General features: G+C 36.7%; 1 protein-coding gene and 1 non-coding gene across 2 annotated transcripts; one reads left to right on the forward strand and one right to left on the reverse strand.

The window, feature by feature from the left end:
- Positions 1-3,043: 3,043 nt before the first annotated feature.
- On the forward strand, positions 3,044-3,180 carry LOC123945289. The gene has a single exon (XR_006819143.1). It is a non-coding gene; the product is annotated as a U4 spliceosomal RNA (small nuclear RNA).
- Positions 3,181-9,317: 6,137 nt separating this feature from the next.
- On the reverse strand, positions 9,318-15,496 carry LOC123944375 (olfactory receptor 11H6-like). The gene is made up of 2 exons (XM_046009452.1): positions 15,473-15,496; positions 9,318-10,268 (listed from the first exon to the last, which is right to left on the reverse strand). The coding sequence occupies exon 2, from the start codon at positions 10,260-10,262 to the stop codon at positions 9,318-9,320; it is 945 nt and encodes a 314-aa protein (XP_045865408.1). The 5' UTR covers positions 10,263-10,268; positions 15,473-15,496.
- Positions 15,497-25,211: the final 9,715 nt, after the last annotated feature.

The raw sequence follows: 25,211 nt of genomic DNA on the forward strand, positions 1-25,211 counted from the left end.
ACTCAGTTTCTTTAGTGATAAATTGGGCCTAATAATGCCCTTTGGAAAAAAAAAAGATTTTATTTATTTATTTGACAGAGAGATAGAGTACAAGTAGGCAGAGGGTGGGAGAAACAGGCTGTCTGCTGAGCGAGGTGCCTGATGGGGGACTCGATCCCAGGACCCTGGGATCATGACCTGAGCCAAAGGCAGCCACTTAACCAACTGAGCCACCCAGGCATGCAATAATGCCCTTTCTAAAGGGCTGTAGTAAAGATTACTGGATGAGATAAATGTCTGTAGCAGTACCTTGACCCATGCCTGACCCGTAAAAGCTTAAGAACTAACTGGCTGTGGCTAGAAGCTTGTAGATTATGACTTTGGCTCTTCTAAATACTTCCTAACCTCTTTACCTGGATCAGCAAGGGGAATTCCAAACTGAAGCTTCTCAAAATCTGCTTTTTTCATTTCCTTAGAGAGATGGCAGTGACCAGAGAGGAGAAAAGGAGTGGAAGTGGTTTGTGGAAGGATGAAGGGGTTATAAACAGAGTCTGTCAGGAAGTAACCCAGTTTTTTTGATCCTTGAGGATCCATTTACTGCTTCTGAAAGGAAAACAGTGTCAAGAGACATCTTTCTGCTCATTATGTCCTTCCCTTGGGCTTCCACCTTAATTTCTGTGTGTGTGTGTGTGTGTGTCCTATGCAAGTTGAAGTATTGTCTTTGTTTTAAATCTCATATAGGTAGAATGATATATTAACAAATCAATTAATTGTCTCATTAATTAGCCAATCCACAAATCTATCTCTAACTTCCCTAAGTGTGCCTCTTTGCAATTCCTACCTTCTATCCCTTCCTGACATCACTCCCCAGGTAACCACTGATCTCTTACTGCAGATGTTTGCACATTTCATATGTATATATGTGTATGTAATCATACCGTAGGTTTTTTTTTTTTTTTGTTTAGTTTTTTTTCACTCAGCACAAATATTTTGAGATACATTCATGTTGTTGTATCTATCGAGGCATTATTCCTTTTTATTGCTGAGTCATATTCTGTTGTATAGACAGACAGGAATTTGCTCATGTGTTTGGGCTTTTGATGGATGTTTGGGTCACTTCCAATTTTGTGTCATTATAAATAAAACTGCTAGGAACATTTATGTGTAAGACTTTGTATGTCACATGCTTTTTTCTCCTAGGTAAGTAGCTAGAGGTATAACAGCTTTATGAAATGGTAGATACATGCTTAACATTTTAAGAAATTGGCAAACTGTTTTCCAAAGTGCTTGTACCATTTTACATTCACACTAGCAGTGTGTGAGAGCTCTGGTTCCTTTATATCACCACCAACATTGGTATAGTTGTTCTTTTTAATTGTAGTGATTCTGACATATATATATATGTGGTAGCATATTGTGGTAGCACATTGTGGTTTTAATTTGTAATTCCCTAATGAGAAGTGATGTTGAATAGATTTTCATTTGCTTATTTTCCATCTGTATATGTCTGTTCTGTGTGTGCTCAAATATTTTTCCATATTTTAATTGGGTTATTTGCTTTCTTATTATTGATATTTTGTGTTTTTTTTAAAAAAGATATATTCTAGATGCAAGTCCTTCAGCAGTTATAAGCTTTGACAAAATTTCCTCCTAGTCTGTGGCTTGTCTTTTCATTCTCTTGATAGTGTCTTTCCAAGAGGAGATATTTTTAAATTTGGTGAAGTCCAGTTTACGAATTTGTTGTTTTAATGCTTTTGGTGTTGTACTTAAGAAGTTTGCCTAAGCTGTAGTCAGAAAGATTTTCCCATGTTCGTCTTTTATGTATTCTATAGTTTTAGGTTTTATAATCGATGACACATTTTGAGTTCATTTTTGTGTATTTTGAGAGGTATTGAGATACTAAGTTTATTTTTGGATATGGGTATTCAGTTATTCCAGCACCATGTATTAAAGTTACAATTCTTTCTCCACTCAATTGCTTTTGTTGGAAATCAGAACTATTTCTGGATGCTATTTTCTTCCATTGATCTGTTTGTTTAATTTAATTTCAATGGCGCATTGTTTTGATCATTTGTAGTTTTATAATATGTCTTAAACACATTACTCCAACTTTATTTTGTCTGGTGTAAATCCTTTGCACTTCCAAATAAATTTGAAAATTAGCTTTCCAATTTCTCCCAAAAAAGTCCCACTGGGATTTTGATTGAGATTTCATTGAATCCATAGATCATTTTGGGAAGAATTGATATCTTAACACTACTGAATTTTCCAACCCATAAACAAGTTGTATCTTTACAGTTAAATACCTCTTTAATTTCTCTCAAAAATGTTTTGTCATTTCCATTGTATAAATCTTTTGCATCTTTTATCAATTCTGTCTGTATTCAATATATTTTGATGCACTGTAACTGGCATTATTAAAAAAACACAATTTCTGATTGTTGCTAGAACTTGCTTATAGAAATGTAATTGGTTTTGATTTCTTTATTTAGTTTTTTAAGGATTTATTTATTTATTTGACAGAGAGAGAGAGAGAGAGAGAGGATGCAGAAGCAGGCAGAGCTACAGGCAGAAGGAGGGGGAGAAGCAGGTTCCCTGCTGAATAGAGAGCCAGACTTGGGGTTTGGTCCCAGGACCCTGGGATCATGACCCGAAACAGAGGCAGATTCTTAACTGACTGAGCAACCCTCTGCTTAACAGACTGAACCAACCAGGAGCCCCAAACAGTTGATTTTTATATTTAGTTCTTATATCTTGAAATCCCGCAAGACTTGCTTATTAGTTATAGTAGCCTTTTTTGTTGATTCCACTGGATTTTCTACCCAGATGGTCATGTCATGTCTAATTAAAGACAGTATTCCTTCTTTTTTTCAATCAGGATGCCTGTTACTTTTTTGCTTTGCTTAAGTGCACTAACATTTCCCACATGATGTTGAAAAGAAGTGGTAAGAGCAGAATTCTTGTCTTGTTTCTGCTTTTAGGGAGAAAGCATTCACTTTCACCATTAAGTATGATGCGAGATGTAGGTATTTGAAAGCCTTCTTTACAGATCAAAGATGTTCTGAGCTTTGCGCAGTGGCAGTATCATAACTGGTGAGGTTCATCTGAGGTGCGATTATTGCTAATTGAAAGCTGTTCACAGGTCAAAGAGGTTTCTCTCTATCCGCAGGTTGCTAGAACTTTTAACAGGAATGGGTGTTGGCTAGAATGTAGTTCAATATGGGCAGGTATATTATGTATTACCTAGACTCTTATGTGCCAAACTTGGGCATTGACTAGCAGTGTTTAAATGGGAAAACTAATGTCCAATTTCAAACAACTCAGTTCTGAGAAAAGTTTTGCCTGTACATTACAATTGTTAGTTGAGAGTTTCCTGTATTAATGTTTCATTTTTATTATTATTACTTTTTTAATTTTATTTTTTTATTTGTTTATTTACAGCATAACAGTGTTCATTGTTTTGGCATCACACCCAGTGCTCCATGCAGTACGTGCCCTCCCTATTACCCACCACCTGGTTCCTCAACCTCCCACCCCCCCCGCCCCTTCAAAACCCTCTGGTTGTTTTTCAGAGTCCATAGTCTCTCATGGTTCATCTCCCCTTCCAGTTTCCCTCAACTCCCTCTCCTCTCCATCTCCCCATGTCCTCCATGTTCTTTGTTATGCTCCACAAATAAGTGAGACCATATGATACTTGACTCTCTCTGCTTGACTTATTTCACTCAGCATAATCTCTTCCAGTCCTGTCCATGTTGCTACAAAAGTTGGGTATTCATCCTTTCTGATGGAGGCATAATACTCCATCGTCTATATGTACCACATCTTCCTTATCCATTCATCCATTGAAGGGCATCTTGGTTCTTTCCACGGTTTGGTGACCGTAGCCAATGCTGCAATAAACATTTGGGTACAGATGGCCCTTCTTTTCACTACATCTGTATCTTTGGGGTAAATAGCCAGCAGTGCAATTGCAGGGTCATAGGGAAGCTCTATTCTTAATTTCTTCAGGAATCTCCACACTGTTCTCCAAAGTGGCTGCACTAACTTGCATTCCCACCAACAGTGTAAGAGGGTTCCCCTTCGTCCACATCCTCTCCAACACACGTTGTTTCCTGTCTTGCTAATTTTGGCCATTCTAACTGGTGTCAGGTGGTATCTCAATGTGGTTTTAATTTGAATCTCCCTGATGGCTAGTGATGATGAACATTTTTTCATGTGTCTGATAGCCATTTGTATGTCTTTGTTGGAGAAGTGTCTGTTCATATCTTCTGCCCATTTTTGGATATGATTATCTGTTTTGTGTGTGTTGAGTTTGAGAAGTTCTTTATAGATCCTGGATATCAACCTTTTGTCTGTACTGTCATTTTCAAATATCTTCTCCCATTCTGTGGGTTGCCTCTTTGTTTTGTTGACTCTTTCCTTTGCTGTGCAGAAGCTTTTGATCTTGATGAAGTCCCAAAAGTTCATTTTCGCTTTTGTTTCCTTGGCCTTTGGAGATGTATCTTGAAAGAAGTTGCTGTGGCTGATATAGAAGAGGTTACTGCCTATGTTCTCCTCTAGGATTCTGATGGATTCCTGTCTCACATTAAGGTCTTTTATCCATTTTGAGTTTATCTTTGTGTACGGTGTAAGAGAATGGTCGAGTTTCATTCTTCTACATATCGCTGTCCAGTTTTCCCAGCACCATTTATTGAAGAGACTGTCTTTTTTCCATTGTATATTTTTTTCCTGTTTTGTCAAAGATTATTTGACCATAGAGTTGAGGGTCCATATCTGGGCTCTCCACTCTGTTCACTGGTCTATGTGTCTGTTTTTATGCCAGTACCACGCTGTCTTGGTGATCACAGCTTTGTAGTAAAGTTTGAAATCGGGTAACGTGATGCCACCAGTGTTGTTTTTGTTTTTCAACATTTCCTTAGCAATTCGGGGTCTCTTCTGATTCCATACAAATTTTAGGATTATTTGCTCCAGCTCTTTGAAAAATACCGGTGGAATTTTGATTGGAATGGCATTAAAAGTATAGGTTGCTCTAGGCAGTATAGACATTTTAACAATGTTTATTCTTCCAATCCAAGAGCATGGAACAGTCTTCCATCTTTTTGTGTCTTCTTCAATTTCTTTCATGAGTGTTCTGTAGTTCCTCGAGTACAGGTCCTTTACCTCTTTGGTTAGGTTTATTCCCAGGTATCTTATGGTTCTTGGTGCTATAGTCAATGGAATCGATTCTCTAATTTCCCTTTCTGTATTTTCATTGTTAGTGTATAAGAAAGCCACTGATTTCTGTACATTGACTTTGTATCCTGCCACGTTACTGAATTGCTGTATGAGTTCTAGTAGTTTGGGGGTGGAGTCTTTGGGGTTTTCCATATAAAGAATCATGTCATCTGCGAAGAGAGAGAGTTTGACTTCTTCCTTGACAATTTGGATACCTTTTATTTCTCTTTTTTGTCTGATTGCCATTGCTAGAACTTCTAATACTATGTTGAACAAGAGTGTGAGTGGGCATCCTTGTCATGTTCCTGATCTCAACGGGAAGGCTGGGAGCTTTTTCCCATTGAGGATGATATTTGCTGTGGGTCTTTCATAGATAGATTTTATGAAGTTTCATTTTTAAAGGAAGTATCACATAAACATCAGCAGTAACTACGTCTCAGGAAGATCCTGATAAAATAAAAAGTCATTCTCTGCATCTGGCATTTTCTTGGCAGCATACACTACTCATGCCAATGACGTATGAGTGTTTTCCTAGGAGAAGACAGAGGGTGTATGTATAAGCTATCAGCAGTGCAGCTGTTAGCAGCCTATGGCATGTGATCTCAAGTTGGTTCAGTTTGTCAAGGTGATTCTCAGTTTCACAGATTACTGTTCTTCTGTGGAGGGTGATTTGTTCCCATCAGACTGTGTGGGAGAAAACCACAAGCAGGAAGTAGTTGGTCTCTGTGGATGCTGAATATGCTTTTACTGTATTTTAATTTTCCTCTTTTTCTGCTTCCAGCATCCTGAGGGCACTGTTCTCTCACTGCCACTCACCTCAGGATCTGCCCTCTAGTGTCCTACAAATTCCACTCACTATCCTTTTAGGGTTAAGTTAGAGAAATGAAATATACTCTCTCCTTATTAGCTGAATAAGCATTTTATCTTCTTCATTTAAGAGGAAAGTTTCTAAAGAAGTTAAAAGTACAAAACCAATGAAAAAGTATTTCTTCAGAATACAGGTAATTAAATTATTTTCCTGAAAGTTTGAATAATAATACTGGATTCATGTACTCCTTCCCACCAGTAACCCTGTCTCCTACATCTCAATTATATGAGGAGTATCTTTGCCCTAAACTTTCCACCTATTTTTTTGTTCTCAGTCACTCTTTCCTTCAATCTCTCACTTTTCTTTGGTAGCAGATGTGACAGCCCTGTATAGGTAAATTAATTCCAGTTCAGAAAGAATCTAATAAACTTTTTTTTTATTGTGTTATGTTAGTCACCATATAGTACATCACTAGTTTTTGATGTAGTGTTCCAAGATTCATTGTTTACATATCTTAAGACAATTATTGCGATATCAACAATTCCTTCCATTCTTGTGAATAGTCATTGAAACTCAACTTCTATATCACAGACGAGAACTTTGGTATCCAAATAAGAGGTCATTAATCTTTGATTTGTGTGAACATGCTATTAGCTCTAAATTTTATTATGAGGGTATTCTGGGTCAACTTCTGGATTAAGGCAGATCTTCAGAAAGCTAATATGTGGATCAAAATGATTAGCTCTGGGAAGAACTGCTACTCATGAATTACACTTCTATATAATGCTTTTGCTTCTTATTGAGAATGTTATAAGAACATCTATATTGACCATAATATATGTATGTATGTATGTATGTATGTATCTTTCAGTCATTATCATCATCATCTATCTGTACCAGATACTTTTGGGGACCAATGTTCACTGTATTTCTTGGTTTTCCTAATGCAAATACCCATGAGAGAAATTATTATATGATTAAGAGCCAGTAATTTAACTTTCCCTGTGAACCCATTTTTTTTTATACTGAATGAAAACCATGTAACAGATAATTTTCCCGATTTCTTACTTTGTTTCCCCATTCCTCATAACACATTTCGAGGCTTGACTTTAATATCAGCATAAGATCTTATCCAAAAAGTATCATTTTATTTTTTCTTTCTAAGTTCATATTTCTCTTATTCTTTCTTTTAGTCCTCCTTTGGTATGTCAGATTCTTAATGGAACAAGGTGGAATATAGTATAATAAAGGCACATATAAATAAAGGTGTAAGTAAATAAGTAGTTCTAAGATAAGAAGAACTTATGAAGTGGTAAATATTTTTATTAAGATGAGGTTTTTAATCCTTCCTTTATATTACTAGGCTGGCTTTCCCAGGAGTTCAGATAAAGCACTGTGTATTGTGGTTTAGAAAGTTCTAGAGATCTGATCTTTCCTACCTCTCCAGCCTCATACACCATCTAGCCTCTGGATAGCCAAATAAACTCACATTCTTTGAAAATCCCAAACTTTTACTGTATTTACATGGACCTTGGTTCTCCTAGAACTTTGTATGGCATTTTTTCTGACTTTGAATGATCACCTCCTTATAATGGCATTCTCTAACCATCTCATGTATATTACCCCCATCTACCCTAACATTTTCTATATTCATATATTCATGTTTTATTGAGAGATAGTTGACATACAACATTATGTTAGTTTCAGCTATACAATGTAAAGATTTGATATATGTGTATATTATAAAATCATCACCCCAATAAATCTAGTTAACATCTATCACTACATGTAGTTACAAATTTTCTTTCTCCCTTATTCTTTGTTATACTACTATGACTAACTGGAATTACAGACTTAATGTGTTTATTGGATTATTAATTCATCTCCCACACTAGAATGTAAATTTCATAAAGACAGGGACTTTATCTTCTACATTGATGTAATTCAGGGCACATCACAGAGATAATTAAATGTTTATGGAGTGATGAAAAGTGTCAATCACAGACATTAGCAGAACAACTTATTTTTGACTATAGTTGAGTCAAAGAACAAGGATTGGTCATTAAATTTCTCTGCATCTGTCTTTATCTCAGTCTCTTAGAATCACAGGCTTTGGTCTTTGTTTGCCTTTATCTCTTTTGGGTTGTGAACTCTACTCAAATTTCCTTCACATAAAACTAATCCAAACTGTAATGCCACTACATGATAGTTTTCTTTTAAAATGTGGACTCTGAGAAACAAACTGAGGGTTCTGGAGGGGTGGGGGGTGGGAGGTTGGGTGAGCCTGGTGGTGGGTATTATGGAGGGCATGTATTGCATGGAGCACTGGGTGTGGTTCATAAACAATGAACCTTGGAACACTGAAAAAATAAAGTTAAATTAAAAATAAGATTGAAAAAAATAAAAAAATGTAAACCTATTTCCAGGTACCTTAATTATCTTGCATAGGTAAGAAAAGTTAAGAAGAATATAATCTAGTCCTTGTTTTTTAAATGGAGGTTATCAAAATTGATGCAGGAAAAGAAACTAATGCTAATGTCATGGATGTTTGATTCACCTATCATACTCACTGCAGCTTTTTCACTTTTCCCAGCTAATGTAGGATTTTATTTTTCTGCGTCATGTATTTATTTTAAATAGTGGCTCTGTAAGATCAATTTGTGAATTGGTGTTGGTGTCATTGCATCAGAACCACCTGAGTAACATTAAAATAAGGATTTCCAGGAGTCCACTTCAAAGATTCTGATTTAGATTTGGAGAACGGACTGGGAACCTGTCCCTAAGTAATTATGAAACAGGTTTGGGAAACAGTGCTAAAGATCATTGTCAGTCTTTTGGATGTAAATTAAATAAAAATTTTGGCTAAATTGTGGTTGGATTCTCACTAGTTTCTTTTTATTTGAGCTACAAAGATATGAATACTCTTCTATGGAGTAGAGTAGAGTAGAGTAGAGATGTTTAAGCAAGAAAAACCAAGTGTAAGAATGAATGAACTTAATAGAGGTCAGGAAGGCATGAAGCTAGGGACTGTGATAATAATCATAGATAAATGGGCAAGCAGTTATAGGAAGTCAGGATAGAAAAAGATTCTGAAGTCCAAACATCCACGTCATTTATTCAAATTATGATCTATGAAATCCTGATTTGAGGGAAAGGTATGATTTAATTTGTCATACTGTGTTCCATTATGTGACCTGGCAGGAACAGATGAATTTGAGTCTGTGTTTCAAGGGACAAATGAAAAAACACCTACTTTTTAGGTGGGAATGGAAATAGGGAAAAGAATTAACTGTGATTTTGACCAACTCATGAACTCTCATTTGCTTTGACTAATTCCTGTGCACATATGAATTTTTCTCAAGGCAGCTTTCATGTCTTTGTTTCGGAGACTATAGATCAGTGGGTTTATAAGTGGGGTCACCGATGAGTAGAACAAGGTTACAATCTTCTGTATCCCACCTGGATTTCCAGAGGTTGGGCTAATGTACATCACCATGATGGATCCATAGAAGAGAGACACCACAGCCAGGTGGGAACCACAGGTGGAGAAGGCCTTACGTCGGCCAGCTGCTGAAGGGACACGCAGCACTGCTCTGAGAACCAGGGTATAGGACCCAAGGATGAAGAACAAAGTGATGAAGATAATAAGAGAGCTCAATATAGAACAGGAAAGCTCAATTCCAGGGGCAGGGATGCAGGACAGGGCCAGAAGAGGCCCAGGGTCACATACAAAGTGGTCAATGGTGTTGGGGCCACAAAAAGGGAGTTGTGTGATACAATAGATAGGGATCGGATAGCAGAGGAAAGCTGTGATCCAGCACAGGGCCACCAGGTTCATGCAGAGATGGTTGTTCATAATGACAGGATAATGGAGAGGCTGGCAGATGGCCAGATAACGATCAAAAGCCATGAGGGGCAGTAAGAAGGTCTCAGTGGTGCCCATGGAGAAGAAGAAGTAGAACTGGAAGAAACAAGCCGTGAAAGAGATGGTTTTGGTCTCAGATAAGAAGTTCTTTAACATGTTGGGAACAGTTGTGTTGACATAGCAGATCTCCAGGAATGAAAAGTTGGCCAGCAGAATGTACATGGGGGTGTGAAGCCTGCGATCCAGCTTCACTGCACAGACAATGGCCCCATTCCCCATCAGTGTCAGGATGTAGGACACCAAGAACAGCATGAAGAGGATGACCTGAACCTCCCTGGAACACAGAAAACTCAGGAGTATGAATTCAGTCACTGTGCTGACTCCTGACATATTCATGGCTTCCTAAGGGGTGGAGAAGAAAAGTGACAATGACAAAGATGGTCTTATTCTTTCATCTTCAAGATTATTTCCTTTGTGGAGATCCCTAGCTCCCTTAGATTCCTTCTATTATTCCATTAGATAAATAAGATAACTGTACTGCTGAAGTCTGTGAATTTCAGAGTGCTTGGTATGATCAGACTTTGGAACTTTGTATTCGTTCATTTCTCTTTCAGAGTTTTCTCACGGTAAAAGACAGGATGTTCAGTGATAAGCAGCTTGGAGAAGGTTGATGACAGCACTCATAAATGTAAGTAGGTATGAATATCATGTATTTTTATCTATAGATTAAGAGCTATAGACCCTTGTTATTGGACACAGAATTTCAATTACTTAAATCTTTGGAATTAGAGACACAAATGTTACGCATCAGAAAAGGGAGAAAGGTAACAACACACAAATCTTTATGCATTTCACTGTTATTCTGGATTAGTGTTGGTGTCTTAAGGTCATCTGAATAGCTGGACAAAAAAACATTTAACCTACCATCTATTCTTCAGTGTTCGTTGTAGTTTGTTAACTCAATGAAAATTTGAACTCCCAGAAACCTACATAATGGCTTTCATATCAGCTCCGTCTTCTACCTGCTGAATTAAAATACTTCTGTAAAACCTTGGTCTAGGTTAAACCTCTATTTATAGGCAGAAAACCTGAGCAATATATCTGGTCTATTATTTAAGGATTTTTGAGGGTTTTGCCTGAAGTGTCACTAAGTGTCCTAGAAGACCTCTGTTCTTCTGGTTATGGATAGATTCAGAGGCTCACAAACTCAGATACTCCTAAGCAGAGGTCTCTGGGAGCCAAGAACAGTGCTAAGAGCCATAAACTGTCCCTCTGGACAAAGATTCCCCTTCCACTCTTCACCCCCTTTGTCACTCCCATCCTACTCTAGATGTGGAAGATTAGCGTTGTGGGAAGTTGAAGGAGAATCTTTGTGAAAACTTGCTTGTCTGAGACTTAGATGTTGTTTAATTTCCATGGTGAGAAAAGCAAAACAAAGCCTATGAGACTGCCTACAATTCTACTGTTAGTAGTTTGGTCTTACTAATTTATTTTAGGATCCCTTCCATTAGTGAGGGGCAGTTATCATTTGGGCCTAAATGACCCAAGTGACGTGACTGAGTGATGATATTGGTTCATAAAATATAATGCAGAATAGAGATCCAGATGCCTTCAATAAAAGTATTCTAGCTAGGAATATTTTTTTATATATGAGTTATAAAATGCATTTCTTTCCTGTGTAATGCCCATAGCTGTTATGGGCATGTTATGTTATGTTATATGCATAATGTGCGTAGCTTTGCGAATGATCTCGATGATTGCAATTAGTGACACAAGGCATTGGAGTCATTCAGGATTTTTCACATCACACTTTGCTGTAAGGCTCCTCTTTGTGACTAGATCATGATTGGCAAAACCAACCTGTGAGTTAATTCATCTGTAGCAGGAATTCAGAGAAATACAGAAGCCAAGGAAACCACCAGGAAAGAGAAGTAAAAGGAGGAAGTATTCGTTGGTCATTGTGTATGAATGAGACTTACAAGTCTTTGTGAGCCATGTGGGAGTGAACTCACCACCCTGGAGTACTCGGTCATGTTTTCCCTCCTTGAGATAAGTGGATCATCTGCTCTGTGGCAGAGCCGAACATGGCTAAAGTCAGGGAGAGCTGAACTGCCCTGCTCTGCACAGCCACTTTGTCAGTCCTTTCCAGATGTCACTTCACTCACATGCTATTTCCCCCACAGACCTGGTTCTGACTGGATCCACCTCCTGGTTAATAAGGACAGACTTTTCACTCTTCCTCATCTTCATCTCTCTCACTTCCCTGATTGCCAGCCCTCTCAGCTGTAAAGATGAACCTTCTTACATTCTTCACATAATGGGAGGTGCTAGTTTTTCCACAACCACATAAAAGAAGGCGGAGCTAAAAGGGACCCCTAAGAACTGTCCTATACTTGTTTGTCTTCTGAACCTACCTCCTTACAGATCTGGCAGGCGTGACTTGAATCTTCTGTTTTCACTGCAGCAGAAGGCAAGCACGATGGAGGGCATGACATCCTGGATAGAGAGCAACCCAGAGAAAGTGCTTACATTGCTGTACATACGATACTGCTTTGGAGAGAAATTGGCATATTTGTTGTACAACAGGACACTTATCTGTGTTTCTCTGAAATCTGTGTCTGATTCACCCTAAGGGACATAGTCTCCTGTGAATTCTAAAAATGAGAATTTATGAGAGGATTGTCAGTTATTTCCCTAGTGTTCCCTTCCCTCAGGAGCCACTTGATTGGCCTTTGGGGCTCAGTTTGTCTAGTGGTGATCAGATAGATATTCTCATGCTTTTCCTAGAACAGATGTTTATTTTGTTTGGACAGGTTACTCTTTTGATGGTGCAATCACTGTAGCGACACCAGTTGAGCTGGGACATGAGCTTTTTATTTATTTTTTGTTGTTTCACATTAAATTTTATTCATATTTTTGAACCTGCTACAAGTTTTAGATTCTCGTGTATGTCAGTATCAGAGTCATGTCATCATATTTCTCATTCTCATTCCTATTGATTCACTCCATGGGTAGAAAGGAGTCATTCCTTCTTATAATGAGAAGTTTTCTCCCATGTTCATTCTGTGCTTCTAATATGACACTGATAAATAAATTCCATTTTGTGGTGTTAGAAGTCCCAGGAGGAGAGAACATGGGGTATGGGATGGAATGCCAAAGTTCTAGAAGACACCTCCCCATGTAGCCCTAGGTTATTTCAGACTGTTTTAACAGATGGCTCTAAAGGTTGGCACGATTAAAAAAAAAAAGTTGGCATGATTGTTGAAATTATCTTTCTTATTTCAAGTGAGTTATTGCTGAAAGAGATGAAGCAAACTTTCAGACCCTTTCATTTTTATTACTTTTATGTCTATGTGTGCATGTGTACATGGGTATGAGTGTACCTAGATGACATATTTCATGATGTTTTCCTTCTGTTACTGGTTTGGAGCCATCTGTAATGAGACGGCACTCTTGTTAATAATTTGTTGTTGTCTACACAGCATCAATGAGCAAAAGTTTCATGAGGGTTTATGACTTGAGGTTTGCTAATTCTCTCAGCATCATTTCTGTATGGTGGAATTTTTTTTTTTTAAGTGGATACAACACTTTTTTTTAATGTACTTATTTATTTATTTATTTATTTGTTTGTTTGTTTGTTTGTTTATTTACAGCATAACAGTGTTCATTGTTTTGGCATCACACCCAGTGCTCCATGCAGTACATGCCCTCCCTATTACCCACCACCTGGTTCCTCAACCTCCCACCCCCCCGCCCCTTCAAAACCCTCTGGTTGTTTTTCAGAGTCCATAGTCTCTCATGGTTCATCTCCCCTTCCAGTTTCCCTCAACTCCCTCTCCTCTCCATCTCCCCATGTCCTCCATGTTATTTGTTATGCTCCACAAAGAAGTGAGACCATATGATACTTGACTCTCTCTGCTTCACTTATTTCGCTCAGCATCATTTCTTCCAGTCCCGTCCATGTTGCTACAAAAGTTGGGTATTCATCCTTTCTGATGGAGGCATAATACTCCATCGTCTATATGTACCACATCTTCCTTATCCATTCATCCATTGAAGGGCATCTTGTTTCTTTCCACAGTTTGGCGACCGTGGCCTTTGCTGCTATAAACACTGGGGTACAGATGGCCCTTCTTTTCACTACATCTGTATCTTTGGGGTAAATAGCCAGCAGTGCAATTGCAGGGTCATAGGAAAGCTCTATTCTTAATTTCTTCAGGAATCTCCACACTGTTCTCCAAAGTGGCTGCACTAACTTGCATTCCCACCAACAGTGTAAGAGGGTTCTCCTTTGTCCACATCCTCTCCAACACACGTTGTTTCCTGTCTTGCTAATTTTGGCCATTCTAACTGGTGTCAGGTGGTATCTCAATGCGGTTTTAATTTGAATCTCCCTGATGGCTAGTGATGATGAACATTTTTTCATGTGTCTGATAGCCATTTGTATGTCTTCATTGGAGAAGTGTCTGTTCATATCTTCTGCCCATTTTTGGATATGATTATCTGTTTTGTGTGTGTTGAGTTTGAGAAGTTCTTTATAGATCCTGGATATCAACCTTTTGTCTGTACTGTCATTTTCAAATATCTTCTCCCATTCTGTGGGTTGCCTCTTTGTTTTGTTGACTGTTTCCTTTGCTGTGCAGAAGCTTTTGATCTTGATGAAGTCCCAAAAGTTCATTTTTGCTTTTGTTTTCTTGGCCTTTGGAGACATATCTTGAAAGAAGTTGCTGTGGCTGATATCGAAGAGGTTACTGCCTATGTTCTCCTCTAGGATTCTGGTGAATTCCTGTCTCACGTTGAGGTCTTTTATCCATTTTGAGTTTATCTTTGTGTATTGTGTAAGAGAATGGTCGAGTTCATTCTTCTACATATAGCTGTCCAGTTTTCCCAGCACCATTTATTGAAGAGACTGTCTTTTTTCCATTGAATTTTTTTTCCTGTTTTGTCAAAGATTATTTGACCATAGAGTTGAGGGTCCATATCTGGGCTCTCCACTCTGTTCCACTGGTCTATGTGTCTGTTTTTATGCCAGTACCCGCGTTGTCTTGGTGATCACAGCTTTGTAGTAATGCTTGAAATCGGGTAACGTGATGCCACCAGTTTTGTTTTTGTTTTTCAACATTTCCTTAGCAATTCGGGATCTCTTCTGATTCCATACAAATTTTAGGATTATTTGCTCCAGCTCTTTGAAAAATATCGGTGGAATTTTGATCGGAATGGCATTAAAAGTATAGATTGCTCTAGGCAGTATAGACATTTTAACAATGTTTATTCTTCCAATCCAAGAGCATGGAACAGTCTTCCATCTTTTTGTGTCTTCTTCAATTTCTTTCATGAGTGTTCTGTAGTTCCTCGAGTACAGGTCCTTTACCTCTTTGGTTAGGTTTATTCCCAGGGATACAACACTTTTTGAGTCATGAGAATTGATATCCTCTTATGAATAAGAGCCAGTTTTTTAAGTGATTCATTCATTGAAAGTCTTCAATGTTTGAATGCACAAAGAATTTTCTTGACACTAAAGTCTGCCCAAGGACACTAAGGTCTGTCACAATTATGATTTGGAAGCCAGGATTTATCTCACTTTTGTTGGATGGATGGTGCCACACCAGATACTTGAAGTGAAGTATTAAACTGTAGAATGTAACTGGAGAGAGTTGAAGGACACTTTTGGTCTTTTTAAAAAAATGTATCTATAATTACACACAGACACACAAATATGTGCATAGTATATGTAGTCCCATATATATATATATATATGTATATATATATATATTTTTTTTTTTACATATATGTATTGATTTTTGTATGTTGAACCATCCTAGCATAACAGGGATAAATCCCTTGATCATGGTGTATGATTCTTTTAATGTGCTGTTGAATTACATCTGTTAATATTTTGCTGAGAAAATTTGCATTCATATTCATCAAAGATATTGGCCTATAATTTAACAGCACTTTACATATTATACATCGGTGTTTACACATGTGGGTATTTATTATGCATTTTATTCTTTGAGATTCTTGGATTTGTAATTTGGTGATTGCTATTTATTTCTGAGAAATTTTGGTCATTGTTTCTTTAAATATTTCTTCTTCCTTGGGCATACAGAATGAGATGTCATTCTGGTAATGTACTAGTTCGTATTTCTTTTCAGTTTTGAATAGTGACTATACCACTTTCCTATCTGGAACAGGAAGAAGAACAAAATAATTTTGAGTCCAAGTCTACTTCCACTATCTTCTGTATCATATTATTCTAAGAAAGAAAGTGTTTATCCAGATAGGAACAGGGGAGTGGCTATAAGTGCAGCGATATGAAGATGCAGGGTAGCTCACTCTATTATTGCTAGCTAAAGAGTCATTATAAGCAGAATGTGAATTCTGTCAATTCTGGTTTTTTTTTTTTTCCTTCTTGGGGAGTCATTTTGGAGTTGAGAAGGAGGTAGCTCGAGAGTAGTTGTTTCTTCCATTTGGCACCTGCCCTTGTAGGGACTTTTTCTTAAGAATGACTACTGTGAACTGTCCCCAGGAAGGCTGTAATTTTGAGCAAATTCCCTTTGTTATCAGTGTCTCGGTTTCTTCATCTTTAAAGTGGTGATAATAATGTTATTTACTTCATATGGTTGAGATGAAGATTAATTATGTTTATTTGTTAAACAGATACATTTATATATAAAGCCTGACACATTTTTAATGCAAAGTAGGCTTTTCCTATTGTTACTGAGAAAGAGAAAAATATAGCCCAGAGACACAATGCCTGAGTGCTATGTTGTAGTATTCCCCACCAAACCTAATATCTGCATCATGTACCAGATAAGTTTACTCGATGAGTATGGCAGATGAAGACAAAGCAACATGATTTTGGAATCAGATATGAAGAGAGACAAAGACAAAGACACTCTAACAACCACAAAAATAACTGAACATCACCTTCTCCCCAATAGTGTGAGTAACTCCTGCTTCTTTACAGTTGAGAACCCCAGTCTTGCTTAATTCCTCCCACATTCTAGGTAAAAATAACTAAGATGCCAATCACTGAATTGCTCACTTTCTGATAGCAGCCAGTCTCAAACAGATTCCCATTTTGGTGAACTTTCCCTCAAATCACATAAAGTTCAAATAATATAATAGAATATAATAGAATCTCTCCACGTTTTTACTGAGATGTCCTGTGGTTCATTTGGTATATTCTCCCGTGCTGCAGCAAACTATAAAAATGATTACTAGTGCTGTTATTATTATCATTAATAGATTCTTAAGATACGCTCATCATCTTTACTGTTGCCTACAAGATCTATGTATTCTAGGCTCTGACTACTTTAATGATCTTATTCTCATTCACTCTAAGCCAGTCACACATTTTGCTCCATCCTGAGGGTCTATATGCTAGATATTTTTTTCTTCCTAGAATATTCTTCTCCCAGGTTTTCACATATTGCTTCCTTTCATCAATTCTAATCTCTTTCTCTTTCAAAAACACCTTCTTGACCACCTTGTTTGAAATACAACCCACCGCTTGCCTTTCCTTATTCTATTTTGTTTGTATCACTTAATGTAAATGGAATTATGTACCTCTTTATTTGTCACTCTCTTGTCCTCTCCAGAGTGTAAGCTCTATGAGAACAAAGTCTTTGTCTTGTGCCTTTGTTCACTTTTGTATTTCCAGCACCTAGAATAATTCCTGGCAAAAAAGGAAAAATGTGTTGGAAAATTGCTGAAATGGTTAAAATAATTCATTCTTCATGTCTTATGAAGGAAAAAGAAAAAGAAAGCATGGAATTGATTCTCAGCAACAACATGATATAAACTGTAGGTGAGATGAGTGTACGGTGGGAGCAAATTAAAGGTCACCCAAATTAAGGGGATCAAGAGAATGTGTATCTTCATAATTCTCTGGTTACTGTTCCTTAGTTGACACTCTTTTATATTGTAGAACTCTAAGTGCTTTGAATTTACTTTCTGCCTATATTACTATGGGACTGATTCTATTTTTTTTAATGTCTTCCATTGGATTGTTTTCGCAGAATCTATGTCCATACCTCTACTTATTTTTCAAGATCTAACTCAAATGCCATGACCTTTGTATTATATTTTCTGTTCACCCTTATAGGCAGAATTGGCTATGACTTTGCTTCTATGATATTATTAATACAATTCCACTACATAACATTCAAGTCATTATTTAACTCATATTATTGTATTGTAAGAGACTAGAAATTTAGAAATAGACTTCCAGAATCTAAGAGTAAGTGTCTTCAAAAACCCACTCCTTCAAAAAAGCATCAAGCAGGAATTATCACAATAAGTTTTGTCACAACTCTGGAAGTTAATCAAAGGCTTGCAACAATTCAAGAATTTTTTTTCCAGTAAAACAGCTGAATTTTGCTAAGAAGAGTGAAATTTGTGGCATTTTAATTGGCCTTATTCTCACCTCCCCCCTTTCCATTAGCCTTAAAAGCCAGCAGCATTGAACCATGGTATCTGTGAAAACCAGTAGACTAGCAGCCACTGGAGAGGGAAGACTGGGTTTGTAACTCCTCAAAAAGTCTCATCACCAGAGAACTCTCACTATTCCGCTCATCTTCCAGCTGCCTAGAAAAGCTGCATTTGTAGGACTTGTTATTTGGCCTGAATCAGAGTTTGATCAGTGGGAAGAGCCTTATCCCAGGATATTTTTGAAAATAGTGAAGGCAGTTTAACATTGCAGCTGTTTGGGACAGTGCTATTAGCTGGGACAAATGGGAAGCTGGAAAGAAAAAAATAGAACAACATAAAAAGTAGGTCTGGGGACTGAGATGTCTTTTGTGATCTTTGAAATATCCTAGTGTATTCTTGGAGATCTAGAAGACCACCCACATGTGAAGGGCTGTGTGACTTAAGAAGGCCATGATGTTTTACCTGAGGCTGCATCTGAGGCCCTACACAAATAGGAAATGAGAGTTAATGCAGAGTTATAAACTGCTGGAACCCTGAAGCTTTGTCCTAACACAGAGCCCCTCTATGAAGGGTGAGTAACTTTTTAGTTAAAGGTGTTTAAAGAAATCTCTATGTAATTATGATCTGACCACTACATTAACCAGACAGAAACTTCAGGAGCTACATATAACAGGTGATATAGACTTTATAGAATTAGCGCACACACAAAAAAGTCATTGAAGAAACAAACAGCGTCCTCAGCTTCCAGAACAACCACATGAAACAACAAGAGCAATACTTGCAGAAGTTGGGAAAATTTGAATTTTCAGAGTTGCCACATTATATTATTTAAAATATCCAGTTTTAGATGAAAAAAAAGACATGCAAAGAAATAGAAAAGTATGGCCCATAGATGTGATGAGCACTGGGTGTTATATGCAACTAATTAATCATTGGACATTATACCAAAAGCTAATGATGTACTATATGTTTGCTAATTGAATTTAAATAAAAAAACACAAAAACAGCAGTCATTAGAAACTATCCTCAGGGGAGTCCAGATGTGGGACTTACTAGGCAAAGAATTTAATCTTTTATAAACAACTTCAAAGATTTGAAGAAAAGTATATCTAAAGAATTAAAGGAAATTATGAGACTGATATCTCACCATGTAGAGAATATTAATAAGGAGATTCAAAGTATAAAAAAGAACCAGATGGAAACTCTTCATTGAAAAGTACGATGACTAATAAAAATATTTAATAGAGGGGTTCAATAGAATATTTGAGTAGGCAGAAGAAAGAATCAGCAAATTTAAAAATAGATTGAGATTATCCAACATGAGAAATAAAAGCCAAAAAAAAAAAAAAGGAAAAATGAACAGTTTCAGAGACCTGTAAGATACTATTGGGCATATCAACATATAATGAGAGTCCAAGAATGAGAAAAAGAGATAAAAAGGAGGAGGAAAATACTCAAATAATTGTTGAATATACCCCAAATTTGATGAAAAATGTGAATTAACACATCCAAGAAGCTTAATAAATTTCAATTGGATAAATTCAAAGAGATCCAAGTCTAAGCACACCAGGGTCAAACTCTTGAAAGAAGATGGAAAAAACTGGGAAAACAGCAAAAGAAAAACAACTCATCACATAGTAGTGATCTTATAAGATTAACAGCTGACCTCTTATTCAAAACTATAGAAACCAAAACAGAGTGAATTGGCATTTTCAAATGGACTGAAAGAAAAAGATTGTCAACCCGTAGTCTTATATCTAATAAACCTTTCTTTTACAGAAGAAAGAAAAATTAAGACATCCTCAAACAAAAATGGAGAGAATTTGTTGCTAGCAAACCTGCATTACAAGCAGTGTTAAAAGAAGTCCTTCAGTTAGAAAGGTAAGGACTAGAATCTATGTAAAAAAGTAAAGATAAAGAAGATGTGGTTCATATATACAGTGGAATATAACTCAGCCATCAGAAAGGAGGAATACCCATCATGGATGGAACTGGAGGGGAATATGCTGAGTGGAATAAATCAAGCAGAGAAAGAGAATTATCATATCGTTTCACTCATATGTGGAACATAAGGAATAGGGTGGAGGACCACAGGGGAAGGGAGTGAAAGCTGAATGGGAAGAAATCAGAGAGGGAGATGAACCATGAGAGACTATGGACTCTGGGAAACAAACTGAGGGTAACAGAAGGGAGGAGGGTGGGGGGTTGGGGTAGCTTGGGGTAGCTGGGTGATGGGTATTAAGGAGGACACATGTTGGGATGAGTGCTGGGTGTTATATGCAACTAATGAATCATTGAACAGTACATCAAAAACTTAGGATGTACTTAGGTGCCTGGGTGGAGTAGTCGGTTAAACATCTGCCTTGGGCTCAGGTCATGATCCCAGGGTCCTGGGATTGAGCCCCACATCAGGCTTCTTGCTCTGTGGGGAGCCTGCTTCTTCTTATTCCCAACTTGTGCTCTATAGTTTTCTCTCTGTATCTCTCCAATAAATAAATAAAATCTTAAAAAAGAAAAACTTACAATTTACTATATGCTGGCTAACTGTACATAATAATAAAAAAAAAACCTAAAGAACACCAATAGAGATAACAATGAAGATAATATAAATGTACATTTACTTGTAACTCTTTTCCTCTCCTGATTCAAAAGACAACTGCATAAAACAATAATTTAAAAACTGTGTCAATGAGTTTAAAATGTATAAAGATGTCATTTGTAGGAGAATAAAAAACATAAAGAAGGTAGAGGAAAGAGGTACATTGAAGCCAAGTTTTTTTATACTATTTTTTATGAGATTAATGATTTTTATTTTATTTTTTAATTTAATTTTATTTTTTCAGTGATCCAAGATTGTTTATGCACTACACCCAGTACTCCATACAATACGTGCCCTCCACACTTGATTAAGATGAAACCACTAAAAAAATAACTCTAAAAATATAACAAAAGAAACAAAAGGCAGATTAAAATGATATAAGAAATATATATTTTGCACAAAAGAAGGTAATAATGGAGGAACAGAATTTCAAAAATAAAGAGAGGAAATAATCTTTCCTACTCATTTTATGAGGCCAGTATTACTCTGAGACTTAAACCAGTCAAAGATGTCACAAGTAAATAAAACTACAAATCAATGTTCTTTATGAACATAGACAAAAAATATCTCAAAAAATACTAGCAAAACGAATCCAGTAATACATAAAAATACACGACCATGTGGATCTATCACAGGAATGCAAGGTTAATTTCACTTTGAAAATCATTTAGTGTTATTTACCATATGAACAGAATAAAGACAAAAATATATGATCATTTCAATAGATACCAAAAAAGCATTTTACAAATTCCAACATTCTTTCATGATGAAAATCTTAAAAAGAAAGGAGGGAAGACAGACAGACCTAGGAATAAGAGGGAACTTCTTCAACCTGATTAAAAGGCATCTATAAAATACCCTCTTCTAACCTTACATCTAGTGGTGAAATAGTCAGGGCTTACCTATCATGAGGAATAAGACAAGGATGAATATTCTTTCTACTTATATTTAATATTGCACTGAAAGTTCTACTCCTCAGTAAGAAAAAGAAATAAAAAGCATCCTGATTCCATTTACAATAGCATCAAAAAGAATAAAAATCTGACAATTTAATTTCGCAAAAAAAAGGCAAGACTTGAGTACTGATAACTATAAAGCATTGTTGCAAGAAGTTGCTATAAATCTAAATAAATAGTGATCCCATGTTATTGATGGAAGATTTAATACTATTAAGGTGGCAATACTCCGAGTTATTGTCAACAGAAATTAATGACTTGACCTCCATGTTTTTTCGTGTCCTGATGGCTCATTTCTTTTTGTTACTGAAAGGTATTCCAGTGTATAGGTGTATCAGAATTTGATGTCCACTCACCTACTGAAGGACTTCTTCGTTGCTTCCAGGTTTTGGTAACTATGAATATAGCTACTGTAAACATTTGTGTGCAGGTTTTCTTTGTGAGTCAGTTTGGTGAATGCCTGGGGGTGCAGTTGCTTCATGGTTTGGTATAATTAAGTGTAGTTTGAAGGAACCTGCCAGATTGTCTTCCAGGGTGATTATATCATTTTGCATTCCCAGTGAATGGCTAGTGAATGGCAGTTCTTGTTACTCTGAAACTTTGTCAGCAGTTGCTATTGTCAGTTTTTGGATTTTGGCCATTCCTGTTAATGGCTTATAATGGCATCTCATTACGTAGATTTGTAATTCCTTAATGATGGGTGATGTGGAGTATCTTTTCATGTGCTTTTCCCTTTTGTTGTAATGCTTTTACCTGCATTTGGTAATAGGATAATGGTGAGCCCATAGAATGAGGAAATATTCCCTTTGTTTCTGTTTTCTGGAATACATGTGGAAAGTTGGTATCATTTATTTGTTTATTCATGAGTAAAATCATCTGACCTTGTTGATTGTGTTTTTAAAAGGTTATTAATTTACTTTGTATAGTTATAGATAGTAGATACACAGTTAAGAATACTAGAGATATAGGTATAGATATATTCAGATTATCTATTTCTCCTTGTATGAACTGTAGTTTGTGTCTTTTGCGGAATTTGTTCAATTCATCTAAATTATTAAATTTGTGGACATAAACTTACAGAGTTTCTTCACTGTTCTTTTAATGTCCATCTTTGTCTTCTCTCTCTCTCTTTTTTTTTTTAAACTTGGTTAGCCTGGCTAGAGGTTTAATAATTCTTTATATATATATTTTTTTTTCTTTTTATATTTTTGAAGAACTAACTTTTGTTTCATTGATTTTATTTTTTCTGTTTGCAATTTCATTGATTTCTGCTCTGAATTTTATTATTTTTTTTCTGCTTGTTTTAGCCTATTTATGTATGTTGCTTATTTCTTTTTAATTTCTTAACTTTTTTTGTTATGTTCAGTTAGCCAGCATGTATGATGTAGCATTCAGTGATTCATTAGTTGTGTGTAATACCCAGTGCTCATGGGGCGCCTGGGTGGCTCAGTGGGTTAAAGCCTCTGCCCTCTGCTCAGGTCATGATCACGGGGTGCTGCGATCAAGCCTGGCATGGGCTCTCTGCTCAGCAGTAGGGAACCTGCTTCCCCCTCTCTCCCTGCCTGCCTCTCTGCCTATTTGTGATCTCTCTGTCAAATAAATAAATAAAATCTTAAAAAAAAATACCTAGTGCTCATCATAACACATGCCTTCCTTAGTACCCAAAACCCTGTTACCCCCTCCCCCCTCCCCTCTGAACCCCCAGTTTGTTTCCCAGTGTCCATAGTCTCTCATGGTTTGTCTCCCTCTCTGATTTCTCCTCCTCCAGATTTCCTTCCCTTCCCCTATGGTCCTCTGTGGTATTATGCTCCACATGTGAGTGAAACCATATGATAACTGTTTTTCTCTGCTTGATTTACCTCACTTAGCATAAATTCCCTCCAGTAAAATTGTTCTTTCTCCAGATTTCCCAAGGTAGAATATTATACAATGAATTTTATATATTCTTTTCTAATAGATATAGTTAATGCTATAAACCTTCTTTTTTATTTAATTATTTTTATTAACATATAATGTATTATTTGCCCCGGGGGTACATATCTGTGAATCATCAGGCTTACACACTTCTCAGCACTCACCATAGCACATACCCTTCCCAACGTCCATAACCCAACCACCCTCTCCCTACCCCCCACCCCCCAGCAACCCTCAGTTTGTTTTGTGAGATTGAGAGTCTCTTATGGTTTGTCTCCTCTGGATCCCATCTTGTTTCATTTTTTCCTTCCCTACCCCCCACAACCCCCTGCCCTGGCTCTCAAATTCCTCATATCTGAGAGATCATATGATAATTGTCTTTCTCTGAATGACTTATTTCACTTAGCGTAATACCCTCTAGTTCTGTCCACATCATTGTGCTATAAAGCTTCTAAATAATGATTTTGCTGCATCTCTCAAATTTTGATGAGGTGTATTTTAATTTTCAGTTAAAATGAACTGAAATAAATACTGATTTTATTTTCAGTTTTTTTTTAATCTCCTGAGATTGCTTTGTTGCTACATGTGTAGAATAGAAGTGTGGTAAGTTCCACATATTTGGGAATTTTCCAGTTGTCTTTCTGTTACTGATTTCTACTTGAATTTCAGTGTGGTCTGATAACACACTTTGCAATATTTCTATTCTTTGAAACTGTTGAAGTTTTTATGGCCCAGAATACAGTCTATTTTGGTGAATAATGTATGCACATTTGGGAAGAATGTGTATTCTGTTGTTGGATGGAATATTTTATAAATCCTTATATTTATGGTTTAATGTTCAACAAGAGTGCTGAGACAAGTTACTGCGGGGGAGGGTAGGATAGTCTCAACAAATGGGGCTAGGACAATGGGGTATCCACACGCTAAAGAATGAAGTTGGGCCCCTATCTCCCACCATATACAAAAATTATTTCAAGATGGTTCATAGGCTTAAATGTAAGAGATAAAGTTGTAAAACCCTCTGAAGAAAACAGGCATTAAGTATTTGTGATGTTGTGTTAGGCAGTGGCTTCTTAGATACCAAACCAAAAGAAAAAGAGACACACAAATGAATTAGACTTCATCAAAATAAAAAAAAAAAAACTTCTACGCTGCAAATGATACTGTCAAGAAAAGCAAGAAGCAACCCACAGAATAGAAGAAAATTTTTGCAAATCATTTATCTGATAAAACACTTGCATCTAGAGTATTTAAAAAACTCTTAAAACTCAACAAGAATAAAAAATAACTAAGCCAGTTAAAAACAGGGCATTTTAATTGACATTTCTTCAAAGAAGATTCATGAATGGTCAGTAGTTACATGAAAAGATGCCTAATAGTGATTAGGAAAATGCAAATCAAAACTATAGTGAGATACTACTTCATAATGTCTAGGTCAGA

Source organism: Meles meles, chromosome 6 (genome assembly GCF_922984935.1).
Source record: "Meles meles chromosome 6, mMelMel3.1 paternal haplotype, whole genome shotgun sequence".
Lineage (NCBI taxonomy): Eukaryota > Metazoa > Chordata > Mammalia > Carnivora > Mustelidae > Meles > Meles meles.

What these genes read in the sequence shown, in the direction of transcription:
- LOC123944375 (XM_046009452.1), bottom strand. Translation starts at nt 10,262, where the DNA reads ATGAATATGTCAGGAGTCAGCACAGTGACTGAATTCATACTCCTGAGT.